Here is a 15314-nt window from a genome sequence, read left to right as displayed (position 1 = left end):
AATCTCAAAATAATAATAATAATAATATTAAAAAATAATATTCTAACAATATTTTATTTAACTCATTTAAAATTATTTTATCTCATTCTATTATTCAAACAAGTTTGTAATATGTTTATGAAATATTATTATTTATTGATTCAATACAAAGAACATTTGGTTGTATGTAGAACTTCAAGGCAGTCACATCATGCCTTGCATTGAGCCACTTGATTGCTGCTTTTGCATCCATGTAGTAATTTGATGTAACACATTTTAAATAATTCACATATATTATAAAAAAATTATTTATTTGTAATCAATTATTTTTAATAAAATAATTATTTTAAGTTAAAATGAGTCTATTTTCATTATAAATAATTATTTTTTGTTACAAAAAAGTCACAAATAACATTTATTCTTGTAGTGACGCAATTAACTACTTAAATGAATAGCTATTTTAAATATATCATGTCAAAAAGTATAATTAAGATGATAAAATCTAGCTAAAATGAATAGCATCTTTTCACTAATCTCAATATCCTACTTTGGACTTTATTTAGGCTTGGCTCTTAATTAGTCCCAAATAATGGATCATATATGCTCTGCATGATAACATTTTTGCGCAAAATTTTGCACTAGTCCGTCATGAAGTACTAGTACTCCATGTACCAATCCAATGCTATTCGAGATAGGTCGAGTCTCCTCTTGATTTTATCAAGGAATACGAAGGTAAGGTACTATAAGAAATATATCCCTTTTTGTTGTCGTTTCTTGTACATAAATTATAATCGAGATAGAATTGTGAAATTATAAATTATAATCGAGATAGAATTGTGAAATTATATATAGTACTAGGAGTAGGAGATTGTTCAGAAGAAAATTTTATTTGAACTTAAAACTAGCAAGTAAACTCCTGACATGCATGGCCAAACAAACATTCAACGTACAATATCGAGTTGGATTACAGCTTGATGTCGTTCATGTGTTTCTCCTGATTTCCAGTCGTGACATGATGGTTTCCATTTGATGTTGGATTCGACTGCAGTTCCAAGTCATCCTTGATCTCGACCAAGTTATCATCATCATCATCTAGCTTTCTTGATGCTGTCTGATCTTCATGAATAGCAGTAGTACTCATCGGTCTCATGATCTCCTTATTCTTCCCCCATAGAACAGCATAGAGTCCCATCACAATAAAACAAGACCCTAGAGCACTGATTTAACCATGTACATACTGAAATTTAGTAACAGATCAAGCCAACTAATTAATTTGATCTTGTAATTTACAAGTACACGTTAATATATAACAAATATATAAGTATATAGCTATTGGCATTAAGTGTGCATGAAAATTAATGCTTGCTTTTGAAATTATGAAGTTGGGTTGATTTATAATTACTACTTAGCCAGTCAAATCAAGAGTAAATTAACCTAACCATGCAACAAACGGAGACAGGATAAGATTTTTGAATTCATCTGCCTGTTCAAAGAGATTGCCGCATATCATGTGTAAATATTAAAGATTATGCGATGAATGGCATCAACAATGGCATATATAGATATATAGACATGAATGATGACTCACGTTCCAACATGTAATTCCTCACGAAGGAGGGCCCAGCTAGAAATGGCGACAATGACAAGCGACAAAGGGTTGAACACCGAGCCGTAGAGAGGACCTTTCATCTGGATAGCCCAGGAAGTTAAGGCAAATCCTAGTGCAGAACACACAACTCCCTGAAAATGATCATCAACATCGATCATATATATATATAATATGCCTTTCAAATGAATCATGGTTTACTGTAGCTAGCTAGGCGAGGTACGAATTAAACATCATCTAGCTAATTAACTACGAATTAAAACTCTCGATAGCTCATTAAGTCTAAATAGATGGTTGCCACTCCAAATTAAAGATAGGGGTCGCCATATCATGCATGTGCTAGCTTCAAGCTGGTATTTGGCACAATTTAAGCTGGCGACTGGATCTTAATTAATTTTGTCTATCAGCTAATTTGAGAGGTACAAATATTCTCTATATTCATGTCAAAACTTGAACATCTAAACATGGAGAGAGATAACATACATGATGGAATGGAATGGATTCTACAATATTTATTGATGTATAGATTTTTGGACCATTAAAAATTCATTAAAAGATCTATTTCATGCATTCTTCTCTCTTTCACTTGATCCAAGTTATTGATATTTGAAGATCAAGAATGTCCTAGCTAGGGCTTGAACCTAGTACTTTTCAGTTTTCATCCTTCCCCCCCCAAAAAAGAAAGAATCAACTGTGTTTGTGTGTGTGTATACTGTTCTTGACAAAGTAAACTGAACCATACCGCGTAGAGAGATGCAATAATCCTCATCGGATCGCTCAATGACCACGCAGAAGCGTTATGTTTGGAAATTAAGGCAATGATCCCACACTCGATGCTGGCCATGAAACACATTAGTGTGGTGGTTGTGTAAGGAGCTGGAAACCTCTGGCCCATTCTTGCCTGAAAAATATTCCAAAACAGTACTTGCAGAAATATATACATACGAACTTCATGTACGTAGTTGAACTAGCTAGAAGTGTATCAAACTCAAATAAAAATTTCTTTGGGAAAAATTTAGGAGTCGTTTAGATTTATAAATTACACTCTCAACCCATCTCATTTATCTCATCTCATCATTACAATTTTTTCAAATTCCTACACAAAATATAATAATAAGCAATTTGATTTTTTCAAACCTTAAAACAATAATAATATTAAAAAATAATATTATAATAATATTTTATTAAACTCATATAAAACTATCTCATCACATATCACTATCCAAACAGTTTAGAGAAGAGGAGCTGAGTGCTTACCTGAAGTATGAACCACATTGCCCAAGAGAGAGAACTACAAATCAGGAGGAAGGGGCCCAAGATGAAGTTTCCCTGGCCAGTGGAAGTTGAAGAACTCTTCTTTTCCATATTCTCTCCATACTTCCAGTGAATGCTGGATTCTCCTATATCTATGGCGTTTCCATGGTAGAATGACAACAAAAGAGCTCCTCCCACGCATAAAATTGTACCAAGTACCTTTGCTTGCCCAGGTCTGGTCTTAATTCCCACATATTCTTGCCTACCAAACATCAGCTCTTGAAACTTCCGATTTATTACCAAAAAAAAAAGAAAAAACTATTCTATATATATATATATATATATATATATATATAACATACATATGTCGTTATTCATGTGAATTTTCCCAGTAATATTAATTAATAACGTACTGCTCTTTAATCATGTACGTACGAAGCTACTAATTCATTAGTCTATATATCTCTCTTTAATTAAACAAAAAGTACTCATGTATGTATAGATTCGAATAAAAATTTGAGTATCTTATTAACCGGACGGAAAATTACTTGCCATTTGCATTAATCTTGTAGGTACCTGAACAGGACAGCAAGGATGAAAGTGAATGCTGGAAGTGTATTAGTTAATGCGCATCCAATCGTTGGGGTCGATTCTTTTAATCCTAGAAAATAAAGAACCTGATTTCCTAGTGCCCTGCATTTTGAGACATTCAAGTTCATCAACAGATAGAGCACTAGTAATTAATTAAAAGTAGTAAACAACAAAAGGACCAGTAGATTTTGTGATCTGCCAATATTAATACAGCAAATTAAGATAATTGATTGAATAAATTCATTACCCTGTTAAAGAGCACAAAAATATTTGGAACAAAATAGGCATTGTAATTCTCGGCCTTGTCCTCCTGTACATGATATATAGAAAGATATATACGAGATCAGATTGATATATATATATATATACATCATATTATTATGATAAAAAAAAAATATATATATATATATATACATGAGTTTTGTTATGTATAAACAAGTTTGCGTATTAATCTGTGTACTAATGTTGTTACCTTTATATTCTAAATTCAAATTAGCACTGTTTTAAATAAAATTTACTTTCTAATCAATCATATTAAATAGGTGCACGTATTAGTGCATATAATCGCTTACAATTAGATTTTTTTTATATACATATTAATTTTTTTACTCTTTGGACTTTAATTTAATCGTGTGGATCACCAACATATATAAATCATTTGTAGACCAACAACATAAACATGCATGCATGCAAGTGCCAACGCAAAATAAGCATGCAATTAAGTACTCGATGCATGACATTTTTGGGTAAAAGGTAATGCAAACGAAGACAAGTATGTGAAGAAGTTGCAGCAAAACCTAAAAAGGATAATCGACTGTGATAGGGGTTGAAAGCATTAATTAATGGTAAAGCATAGTGCACTGCAGTGCAGCTGTCAACGGGCTTTCCCAAGCAACTGTACAAACTATAAGGGAAAAAGGACAAAGACAAACTACGTGGCGAACATGCATGCGTGCGTGGCCACTATATTTTTACCGTATTAATTAATACAAATCCCTTTTTAGTCATTCACAGAATTTTCAATTAATTACGATTTCAGAACTTTCTGAGATCCTTGCATGGCCATGCATGCGACCTAGACAACTACAATGAAGTCTTTAATTAATTAATTAATTAATTAATTGTGAGGTTTTTTGAAAAAGAATATTTCAAAATTTTATGAAAACATTTATAAAAATAAATTTTAAAATTGAATACGTTTATATAATTTTAGAGTATTGTTACATCCACAAACGAATTACATAAAAGTAATTTCACAAATTGATGTAGTTTCATCTGATCAATTAGATCTACTTTACAATAAAAATAATTTTATAATTTGACGAATCACATCAAATCACATCAGTTTGTAAGATTATTTTTGTGTAATCCCTTTGTAGCTAGATTATTTCCTATAATTTTATAATGAAACGAAAAGTATGATAGATATATATATATATATTTATATATATATAGATCGAATATCCTTTTCGGAAGAAAAGTCCTAAACCTACCGATTCAATTCAAATCATGAAGTAGTACTAAACAAGCAAAATGTGACTAAAGCAAATCCAAGCATGCAAGAGAACCCGGAACAAAGTTTTGGCTAATTCCTAAACTAGTACTACTTCATCACGATTTTGGTTCTACCACTCCAGAAAAGCAAAGGGCTTGCTATGGCCCGTGTACAAATTGTAATATTTCTGCCTCTATAATAAACAAGTTTTTTTTCTCATTAATTGTAAATTACAAAAATACAGTACTCTATTTAAAACAAGACAACTTGTTTTAAATAGATCGAGTGTATTTTTCTAAAACAAATTACAAAATGATATCCGTTTAAAACAAAGTAATTATAAATTAAAAGTTGAAAAAATCATGTTGTACGTTTAATCATTTTCCAAACTACTACTACTTCTATTATGACAAGTAAAAGAGTGGGAACATGAGAAATGTAGATTTCGAAGCTAACGAATGATATGGACATTTAAATGATTGACATATGAATTAATTAAGTTATTTAAAATCATTCATACGAACAGCATTAGTACTCTAATTATATGTTACGACCATGTAACGAAGATCACATGATGAATTTGAACAACTTTGGGAAAACTTAAAAGTAGAAATGTATGAAAAGGAGTTGAAACTTGAAAGGATTAGCTAGGTTAAGTGTATTATTAATCCTAACTTTCGTTTTTTACAAAGAAAGACATGCCTAGCTTGATGTGGTGCACATGCAAGATCATCCATGCATGCATGAGTGGCAAGCACCAACTAGCTAACCCTAGCAAGGAGTGGCATAAATCGTATGGTGAAACCATGCAAAACCACGGTATATGCACCTGCGAAACAGTCTCATTAATTCCTGCAGCTATGAACTCTTTCGGTGTCCAAAAAGGCTAGCTAGCAGCCCGATCTCCCAAAAACACCAATTTCAGAACCTTTGAAAACCTCTTTTTTTTTTTTTTTTTGGAAAATTATATAAAAGGTCTGGTCTTATATATATGTCTGTGTGTCCAAATGACACAAAAAAGAAGAAGAGCGAGAAGAAGAAATTCTCTCTTGCATTAGTGAAAGGTTCCAACCCCATTTATTCGAATACAAACGCCGCACTGTCGACAATCCACTGAAAGAATATTAAATAAAAGAAAAAAATATCAACCAAACGAAACAGAAAGGAAAAAACAAAAAAATAAATGCAACTTTTGAAGTAATCCATTTCGAGAAATTCAAGAAATCAGAAAACGTATCCTACTTTAGAAAGAAGAGTCCAAAGGCGACCCACGTCGAACCCCAAAGAAAACCAGACAAAGCAAAATGCGAGTAAAGTGAATCCATGCATGCAAAAAAAAAAAAAAAAAGAGGGGCAACAAAGTGCATGTAATATGGTGACTAGTTTTCAAGTTTCTGAGTCTTTTTTTTTTTTTTTACCACTCGAGGAAATAAGCGAAGGGAGCGATTGCCATGGTTGCAAAAATCTGCCTGTAGGCGACGAGAATAAGTGGGTGCATGCCTGACTGCATGGCCAGCATTGATGTGATGTTCATCCCTGCATAACACACTTGCAGCACAACGTTGGCTAAGAAAAGCATCAAATCACGACCCATTTATTTCTTCTACTGTTTCTCTAAAAACCTACCACGCCCTTATTTGATCTTAAAAAGAGCGATGGAGATGGTGGTTTAGAGAGAGAGAGAGAAAGGGAGAGAGAGAGGGAGAGATAGAGTACAGAATGAGAAATAATGGAGTGGAGGCCATATATATATATATATTTATAGCGGTGAGCTGCAACAGAAAGTAATTATTAAAGAGAATCATCGGCATGAAAAAAGAAGAGGGAACCCGTTTGAAGATTGAATTCTAGCAATTACACCAAGGCTAATGCGTGGGAGCAAGTGAATGCCACCACTCCATAAAGTCGCTTTCAGTTTTTGTCTTGTACGTACGTGCTGAGCCAGCTATACGGCTTACGTTCGGAGGCTTGAAGCAACCAAATTCCTTTGTGCAATATAATATAATAATATATCAGCCAAAAAATTGAAACTGGGACCCATGCATTGTGTTTTGGTGGGTCCTCGCCCTCTGGCTGTTACAGATCAACATGCTTTTTGCAGCTTCTTTCCCACCCCCTTTTAAGCTTGATATTAATAATTACCAGTATTTGGTGCTATTTAAATGAATACTGATCATCACAGAAACTATATAATAAATGATATTGGTTTGTAGCTGCAGCTTGTGTTAACAGGGAAATAAACCCTTGGGCAGTACCTGTGCAACAACTTCATCTCTATCGGAACAGAAAACTTTGTAACATGTGCATAAGTTGATATTATTAGGGCTAGTTTGAATTCAGAAAGTATTTTATCTCATCTCATTTTATTATTAAAATTTTCTCAAATTTTTGCATAAAATATAGTAAACAATTCAATTTTCTTAAATTCTAGAACAATAATAATATTAAAAAAATAATATTATAATAATATTTTTTTTAACTTTCGCGTAAAACCATCTCGTCTCATATATCTATCCAAACTAAGCCTTAATTAATGATAGATGAAGATTCTCTCAAATTTATGTTTCAACTTTAAGACTATTTGAAGATCAGTCGATCTCTAAAACTTATTTATGAACTTTAGTACTATTTTTATTGAATATATAATGCAAAAGTACTTTTTTTTTTTTTTTTTGATAAGAAACCATACTTCCATTAATAAAAGGAGATTACAGACATTTGTCAAGCCAAATGACTTGAGAAATAAAGTCCGGAATACAATCCCACCACATAGCAATATCATCCACATTTTTCGCATACTGAGTTAAAGTATGAGCTGCCCTATTTCCCTCTCTAGGAACATAAACAAAAGAACAATCAACAAAACATGAAGAAAGAGACTTAATTTCCCTATATAACAGCCCCAGTAGAGAGCCATCCATCGCATTTTGTTCCAAAGCCTCCCCACCAACAAGCAATTAGACTCCACTTGAATTCTTGAGATACCCATACTGACAAACAACTGAAGACCCTGAATAACAATTCTTGAGATACCCATGCTGACACAATTCTTGAATGCAAAAGTACTAGATACACACAAATAACAATACTTGTCAATTGTGAATCTATCTCTTCTTTCACCTCAAGTGTTAAAATTCGGATAAATTAATACTGCAAGGATCCTAATCCCTTGATTAATGCATGACGCACGTCATTATATATATATGAATTGATCGATCGAATAATATTATAAGCTGGAATATTCTCTTTATGATCGATCATGTGTTCCTAATTTATTCAGCAACCTTCTTCCTATGGTAGGTTTGGGGGGTGAGATGAGAACTTTGTGTTTTGTTTGAAAGTTTAAAATATTGTATTTTAATATTATTATTGTATTGGGATTTGAAAAAGTGATTTGAGATTTGAAAAAATTGAATTGTTTTTTATTACATTTTGTATGTGGATTTGAAAAATGTGTAATGATGAGTGAGATGAGATGAGATGAGAATTTTGTGTCTCATCTTACCCCCCAAACCTGCCTGAGATATGCAATAGATCGAGGATTCTATAAGCTAGGGTAGTATATATAGAAAAGAAAAGAACACACCCATGATATGCATATTATATATGTTGGCTAGATATTAAATATAATATTTGATCAAGAGCATCATGATCAATATCATTTAACTCTTTCGTTATCTGCATGTATCAATGCAGAAGAAATCTTATATATAAAGAATGCAATTTCAATGAAATAGAGAGTTTTTTCTTTTTTCCCTCATGAGAGGTGTGTGTGTGTGTGTGTGTGTGTGTGTATATATATATATATATATATATATACATTTATACAGTCTTTCTAAACTAGCTATCTTTATATTACATATAATATACCCGAGTTAATTAAAAAATACAAATTCAAATATGGAAAAAAATGATTTGAAAATTGAATAAATATGGATTCACATTTGGGAATAGAGCATAAAGTTAAAAATCTAAATATTTTTGTATATATGTATGAAGTTTGTGTGGCTTACGTACATGCATTTTTAGGCCGCGAATTACTAATTATTAAATCCTCATGAAAGCAATGATCTTTGATTAATTAATGAATTCCAATATGAAGCCCATAGATATATATATATATATATATATATATATATATATGTATGTATGTATGTATGTATGTATGTATGTACATGCATGGAATATCCCCATGATTTTTGTATTAGAGAAAGTATTAATTGTGTACGTATTAATCATCATGTGTAAGTTACACCTTGAGCTTAGAAGGAATATTTATATTACGTAGTACTTTACTGATGATCCAGAGAGTACGAACAATTTCTGCTTATAGCATATATTATATATAGCCACCTGATGTACCTAAATTTTCTTTAAACAGGTGGACAAGAATGGAGTCACTTTTACGTACATTAATCATCATGTGTACATGAACTCATATATATAAATATATATATATATATATATTATATTATTGTTACCTTTGTTAGTTTCCTTCGAATTTATAATTAGTGGATAAGTTGATATTATTCTCTTTTACATTAATGTGTTGTTATAGCTACGTACATTAATGTGTTGTTTTTAATTAAAATAGAGAATAATCTTTTAGTTTTTTTTTTAATCTTTAATTATAACTTTGTGCTTTTGCTCAAGTATGCAATTGTAATATATATATATATATATATATATATATATATATATGTATATATATAGTGACTGATCATATTACATATATTCTATAGTACAAAATATTATATAATCTAATATACCATAATAAATCATATCAATCTCGAAGAATTAAACAATTCATGATCTCTTCTTATATATTACAATCTTAATTAATATTTTTTATTAAATAGTCTCGAAACATCATAGAATAAGTTCGATATGATCTTATATTATGCAACACTACAAGAAAAACGGATTTTTGTGACTATTTAATTGCGACAAAAAGATCATTTGTGACCAAAATATACTCATTTTAGCTGTAAATAGTCATTTCGCTGAAATTAACTGACCACAAATAAACATTTTTCTTGTAGTGCAAGTTCGAGCATGATGTAAATTAGTGCATTTGGTAGATTGTACTTTTTGAGGTTGATGTATTCACTTGCCTTCTATCCATTTTTGTGTAATATGTACTGTAAAGTTAGAAATTAAGCAAAAATTTACTATATTAACTAATTATAGGAACATATTATAATTTCCACCTTTTTTTTGTTGGTCATGGAGGTAAAAGTGACAATTAAGTTCCCTACAAGAAAGAAAGGGAATAAACTTAATCTTTTATTTGTTGAAAAATCTTCTATAATTATGAGAAAGATAAACATAATATAATACTCATGGATACCTCAATATATATTAAATATTATGAGATCTACATATTTTATTTAATTTTCTCCTAAATATATAAAATTTCTAAAACACACACACACAATCGTAGGACATTGGCCTTAAGCCTAAAAAGATCAGTGCCTAATTAACAAATTATTGAAAATTCCATGTGATGCCGTATTCTTGTTCAATATTGAAAAATGAAAATAGACAAGGCAATTGAAGGAATTTGACAAAAATCCTCTATGAAATGTTTTCCATTCTGTAGTCTGAACTATGAGACCATTTCCCCTTACTAAGTTGTTACAATGTCTCACAATATTTATAAAGCACAACATATGGCAAATACATGGGTATCAAATCACAAGAACTTTGTTATGGAAATTTTTCTAGAGCCTTCCATAACTATGCACCATATTCTTCCTATTATACAACATCTATTGCCGCATATGTGCTTTTCTATTTTGCCTTTAAGTTGATTCCTCTAGAAGCATCCTCTTGAGCACCATGATATGAGGTAGAGAAAATGTGTGCCTTAATAGCCCCCCACGAATCAAGCAGGACCGAGAAGATGGTGAGGCTTAAGTGTAAAATGGAGAATCAAGCTGTGGAGATAGGCTTGGTGAGGATATCAGCAACTTGATATTTGCTTGATACAAAGGAGACTTTGAGAGCTTTAGTAACCACACGATCCCTCACAAAATGGTAATCAAGATCCACATATTTAGTTCAAGAATGTAAAACAGGATTAACAGAAAAATATGTAGCGCCAAGTTTGTCACACCACAAAGTTGGTGGATCAACAAGAAAAATTTCTAATTCTTTTAACAAGGATTGTAACCAGAGAAGTTCACATGCAATGTTAGCCACTGCCTTATATTCAACCTCGGTGGAGGAATGAGCTATAGTAGACTGCTTCTTAAAGCCCTAGGAGACAAGGTGAGAGCCAAAGTAAATGCAAAAACCTTCGGTAGACTTACGGTCATCAGAGCAGCCAACCCAATCAGCATCAGAGAATGCAGTAAGTGTTAAAGACATGGTAGAGGAAAAATGCAGCCCAAAATTAGCAGTTAAACGAAGGTAATGAAGAATTCTCTTGACAGCTTGCCAATAAGGAAGATGAGGACAGTGCATAAATTGACAGACTTTATTTACGGCAAAAGAAATATCAGGTCTAGTAAAGGCAAGATACTGGAGACTTCCCACTACACTGCGTTGAGGATCCTCAAAAGAATAGCCATCAAGAGCAGTGAGTTTCACTGAGGCAGACATTGGGGTGGACATGGGTTTTGCATTATGCATGTTAGTATGAATTAACAAGTCAGAGATATATCATGCCTGAGACATGTACAAACCAATGGAATTACGACAGACTTCAATACCTAAAAAATAATGCAAATTACCAAGATTTTTGACCGGAAAGGATGACCAAAGGGCAGTAATAAAATCAATAATAAGAGAGGAGTTAGAGCCAGTAACAACAATATCATCAACATAGATCAAGACATAAATTGAATCAAATGCATTAGAGAAAATAAATAAATCGTGAGTTGTGAAAACCTAAAGATAACAATTTATTACTCAATTTAGAAAACTAAGCCCTAGGAGCTTGTTTCAAACCATAGATGGATTTTCGTAATTTACAAATGTGAGTAGGGAAGTTAGGATTTACAAACCCAGTTGGTTGTTGCATGTAGACGTCCTCTCCAGGTCACCATGTAGGAAGGCATTCTGAATGTCAAGTTGATGCAGCGACTATTGATGAGTCATTGCAATGGAGATGAGCAGACAAATAGTAACTGGTTTCACCACAGGACTAAATGTCTCTATGTAATCAAGACCGGCTTGCTAGTTGAATCCCTTGGCCACAAGGTGAGCCTTGCGACACTCAAGTGTTCCATCAGCACACTGCTTAGTTTTGAGTACCCACTTGGACCCTAAGACATTCTGCTTGAGTGAAAAATGAACTAAATCCTAAGTCCAATTTTGAAAAAGAGCATGAAACTTGGTGTCTATGGCCGTGCGCCACTTAAAAAATTTAGAAGCTTCGGTGTATGAGGAAGGTTCCTCAGGAATGGCAAGGGACTTAGAGGTAGTGAGAGAAAGGGAAAGTTTGGGAGGAGGCCATAGGATGGTGCCATCAGATTGGAGAAGGGGGCGATGAATATTTGCTTTTGAACAAATGACCATAGGATGATTTGTGGAAGGCTGAGTGAGAAGAGGCAAAGGAAATGTAGGTTGTTAGGGTGGAGATGAAGATGTAGTAGGGTTTGGATGTGCTGAAGGTGGCAACAAGGAAGGTTGAGAAGGTGGAGCACAAAGTAGGTCTGAACTCGAAGGGAATGTTTATGGGTTAGAAGGCGTGGACTGGTAATTTGAGTAAGAGGAGGGATTGGGCCCAGTAGGAAGGAAGTGGATGAGTGGAGCAACGTATTGGGGCCAACACAGTTGAGGGGCTTGATGGAGCTGCAAGGGGAAAACATGTCTCATTGAAATGGACATCACGTGAAATGTATACCTGGCTTGTTGGAATATGGAGGCAATTGTAGCCTTTATGATCTGGGCTATAGCTCATGAAGACACAAAGTTGAGAACGAAGGTCCATTTTGTGACGATTAAATGGACGTAAATTGGGCCAACACGCAAAGCCAAAAATGCGTAGAAAAGAATAATCAGGAAGATGATGAAATAGAGCTTGAAAGGGTGAAATATTATTAAGAGTTGGTGTGGGCATACGATTGATAAGAAACACAACAGTTTGAAAGGCCTCGGTACCATATTTGATGATTGATAATGGTGGAGTTGACAGTGGATGGCAATTTTCCTGGTTCCGTGATGCGCAGGAAAGGAAATAATGGATGTGGGTCCTTTTACAACTCTGGTACCATATTGAAAAATGCAAATAGACAGGCATTGAAGGTATTTGACAAAAATCCTCTATGAAATGTTTTCCATTTTATAGTCTAAACTATGAGACCATTTTCCCTTACTACGTTTTTACAATGCCTCAGAGTATTTATAAAGCACAACAAATGGCAAATACATGGATATCAAATCACAAGAATTCTGTTATGGAAAATTCTTCTAAGCCTTCTGTAGCAGTGCACCATATTCTTTCTATTATACAGCATCTATTGCCACAGCTGTACTTTTCTGTTTTTCCTTTGAGCTGATCATTCCTCTAGAAGCATCGTTTTGAGCACCATGATTTGAGGCAGAGGAAATGTGTGCCTTAATACTCAAGCATGCATAAATTATATTTTATTTCATTCACTTCATGACTTCAATAACTCTACATATCTACACTACAACAAATCTTGTTTTTCCTCAGGAAGGGGTGCGGTCGAGAAAAGTGTTTACTTCGTGGGAAAAGATATATTTCCCACCAATTTTTGTCGTGGGAGACTCGTAGAATAAAACGGGTGGAGAAAGATACTTTTACCACCAAATTTTGATTTCATGAGTAAAACCACCCTTTTTGCCATGATATGAACAATGGATAAAATATTTTAACTTTGTGGCAAATAAGTTCACTAACATCAACTCGTGGTCAGTAATAACATCATTATCCATGGCAGTAGTTCGTGAAAAATCTACTATATCCTTAAATTTACTTCGTGGCTAAAGTCATGTATTTTAAGTTTTACCCACCAATTCATTCATGGGAAAAAATTACTTCGGATGGTGACTTCTGGTGGAAATAGGGTATTTCCACCACAATCAATTGGTGGGAAAAGAGCACTTGCTATGAACTAAAGTGGTTGTAAATGGTTATTGCCGGTTAAGTTCATTTCGTAGTAAAAGTGATCATTAGTATATCCCACAGGTATTATTTCATGGCAAAAGAGGTTTTCTCATTACTATTGTCAGTGGGAATAAAAATTTTTACTCAGTTTTGTTAAATATTTTCCATCAAGGTCGTTGGTCGAAAAAGATAATAACCTAGGAATAATAGTCGTGGGAAATAAAATTGTTTCATTAACCTGTTTTCCAACCATATCAACTCTTCTTTAAAAGTTTTTACTGATTAATGTCTACCATTATGAAAAAAATCAGTTTCCAGCCAATCAATCCCACAAACAATCCAACTAAAAATAAACTTTTCCTACATTTATCCCACATGAAGGCCTGTATTGAACCTCTCTCAACACAATAATCCATTAACAAATGTAACCAACACCCAAAAAATTAATCTAACAAAAAATTCAGATTACCAACATATATTATACATAATTAATATTGTACTTTACAAATCTGTCCACTGGGTTAACCAGTCAATTAAGGCCATCAAAATACAATTATTTATGCAAATATAACCAAAGTACAGGCCAACAGCATGGATGATATGTTTGGGACTAAAATACATCATTGCAATAAACCTCTCATGTGACAGTAATGCTGATTCACTGAGACAGTCTTCATTCTTGAAAACATCATTAATATTCCCCTCTTGATCCACAAAGCATGGTGTCCTAAAATTCACCTGAAAAAATTGTCATCCATCCTACCAACGATGAAACCCAATAAATGTGCCATTAAATTACTAAGTGTTGATCAGAAAAGTTAAAAGTGACAGAACAAGCACGTATTCAAACGAAAATGTTAAGGTAATTACTATGTTGTAATAAAACGATCACCCAATATGGACATAACAAAGTGCTTGATCAACACATATCACATTGATTCTGGTTTGTCAAGAAAATATACAAAAGTGACAAATTTTCAGTACATAATCTCATTAATTAGATTGCTTTTAAGACTTGAAAGTGAGGACTCAGAAACATTCCTATTCCAATAATCCCATCGACAAATAGAGATATAATATAATCATAGAATACATAAGTATTGTACGTTCTTGTACATTTTTTTTTAAAAAAGTAAATAAATATAAGACTTAAATGAAAAAATTAATTTTACCATTTTTAAAAGAAGTACACGGCACCTATACAACTGATCATAACTGTATCTAGTATTACTCCACCCAATATCTATCCTCTTTAGAGCATTATCATCTTGTTCCCTAAAATATTTCTTAAAATTTGGTTAGAAATCACA

At 32.9% G+C, this 15314-nt stretch overlaps 1 protein-coding gene across 1 annotated transcript; it reads right to left on the bottom strand.

Annotated features, from left to right (window-relative positions):
- Positions 1-847: 847 nt before the first annotated feature.
- Positions 848-6654, bottom strand: LOC121261906 (WAT1-related protein At1g09380-like). The gene is made up of 7 exons (XM_041164320.1): positions 6344-6654; positions 3678-3740; positions 3416-3532; positions 2843-3101; positions 2328-2486; positions 1568-1719; positions 848-1196 (listed from the first exon to the last, which is right to left on the bottom strand). Exons 1-7 carry the CDS (start codon positions 6517-6519, stop codon positions 944-946), a joined length of 1179 nt encoding a protein of 392 aa, XP_041020254.1. The 5' UTR covers positions 6520-6654; the 3' UTR covers positions 848-943.
- Positions 6655-15314: the final 8660 nt, after the last annotated feature.

The sequence above is a fragment of the Juglans microcarpa x Juglans regia genome, chromosome 4S (genome assembly GCF_004785595.1).
Source record: "Juglans microcarpa x Juglans regia isolate MS1-56 chromosome 4S, Jm3101_v1.0, whole genome shotgun sequence".
NCBI lineage: Eukaryota > Viridiplantae > Streptophyta > Magnoliopsida > Fagales > Juglandaceae > Juglans > Juglans microcarpa x Juglans regia.
The sequence above is the reverse complement of the archived record's forward strand: the minus strand, read 5'-3'. Positions and strand labels throughout refer to the sequence as shown.

Excerpts from the sequence above, each read along its gene's own strand:
- LOC121261906 (XM_041164320.1), bottom strand. The coding sequence starts at position 6,519 with ATGGGTCGTGATTTGATGCTTTTCTTAGCCAACGTTGTGCTGCAAGTG. Across the intron at positions 2,487-2,842 it reads CAATGTGGTTCATACTTCAG|GCAAGAATGGGCCAGAGGTT; the intron begins GTAAGCACTCAG and ends AATATTTTTCAG. Across the intron at positions 1,720-2,327 it reads TTATTGCATCTCTCTACGCG|GGAGTTGTGTGTTCTGCACT; the intron begins GTATGGTTCAGT and ends GATCATTTTCAG.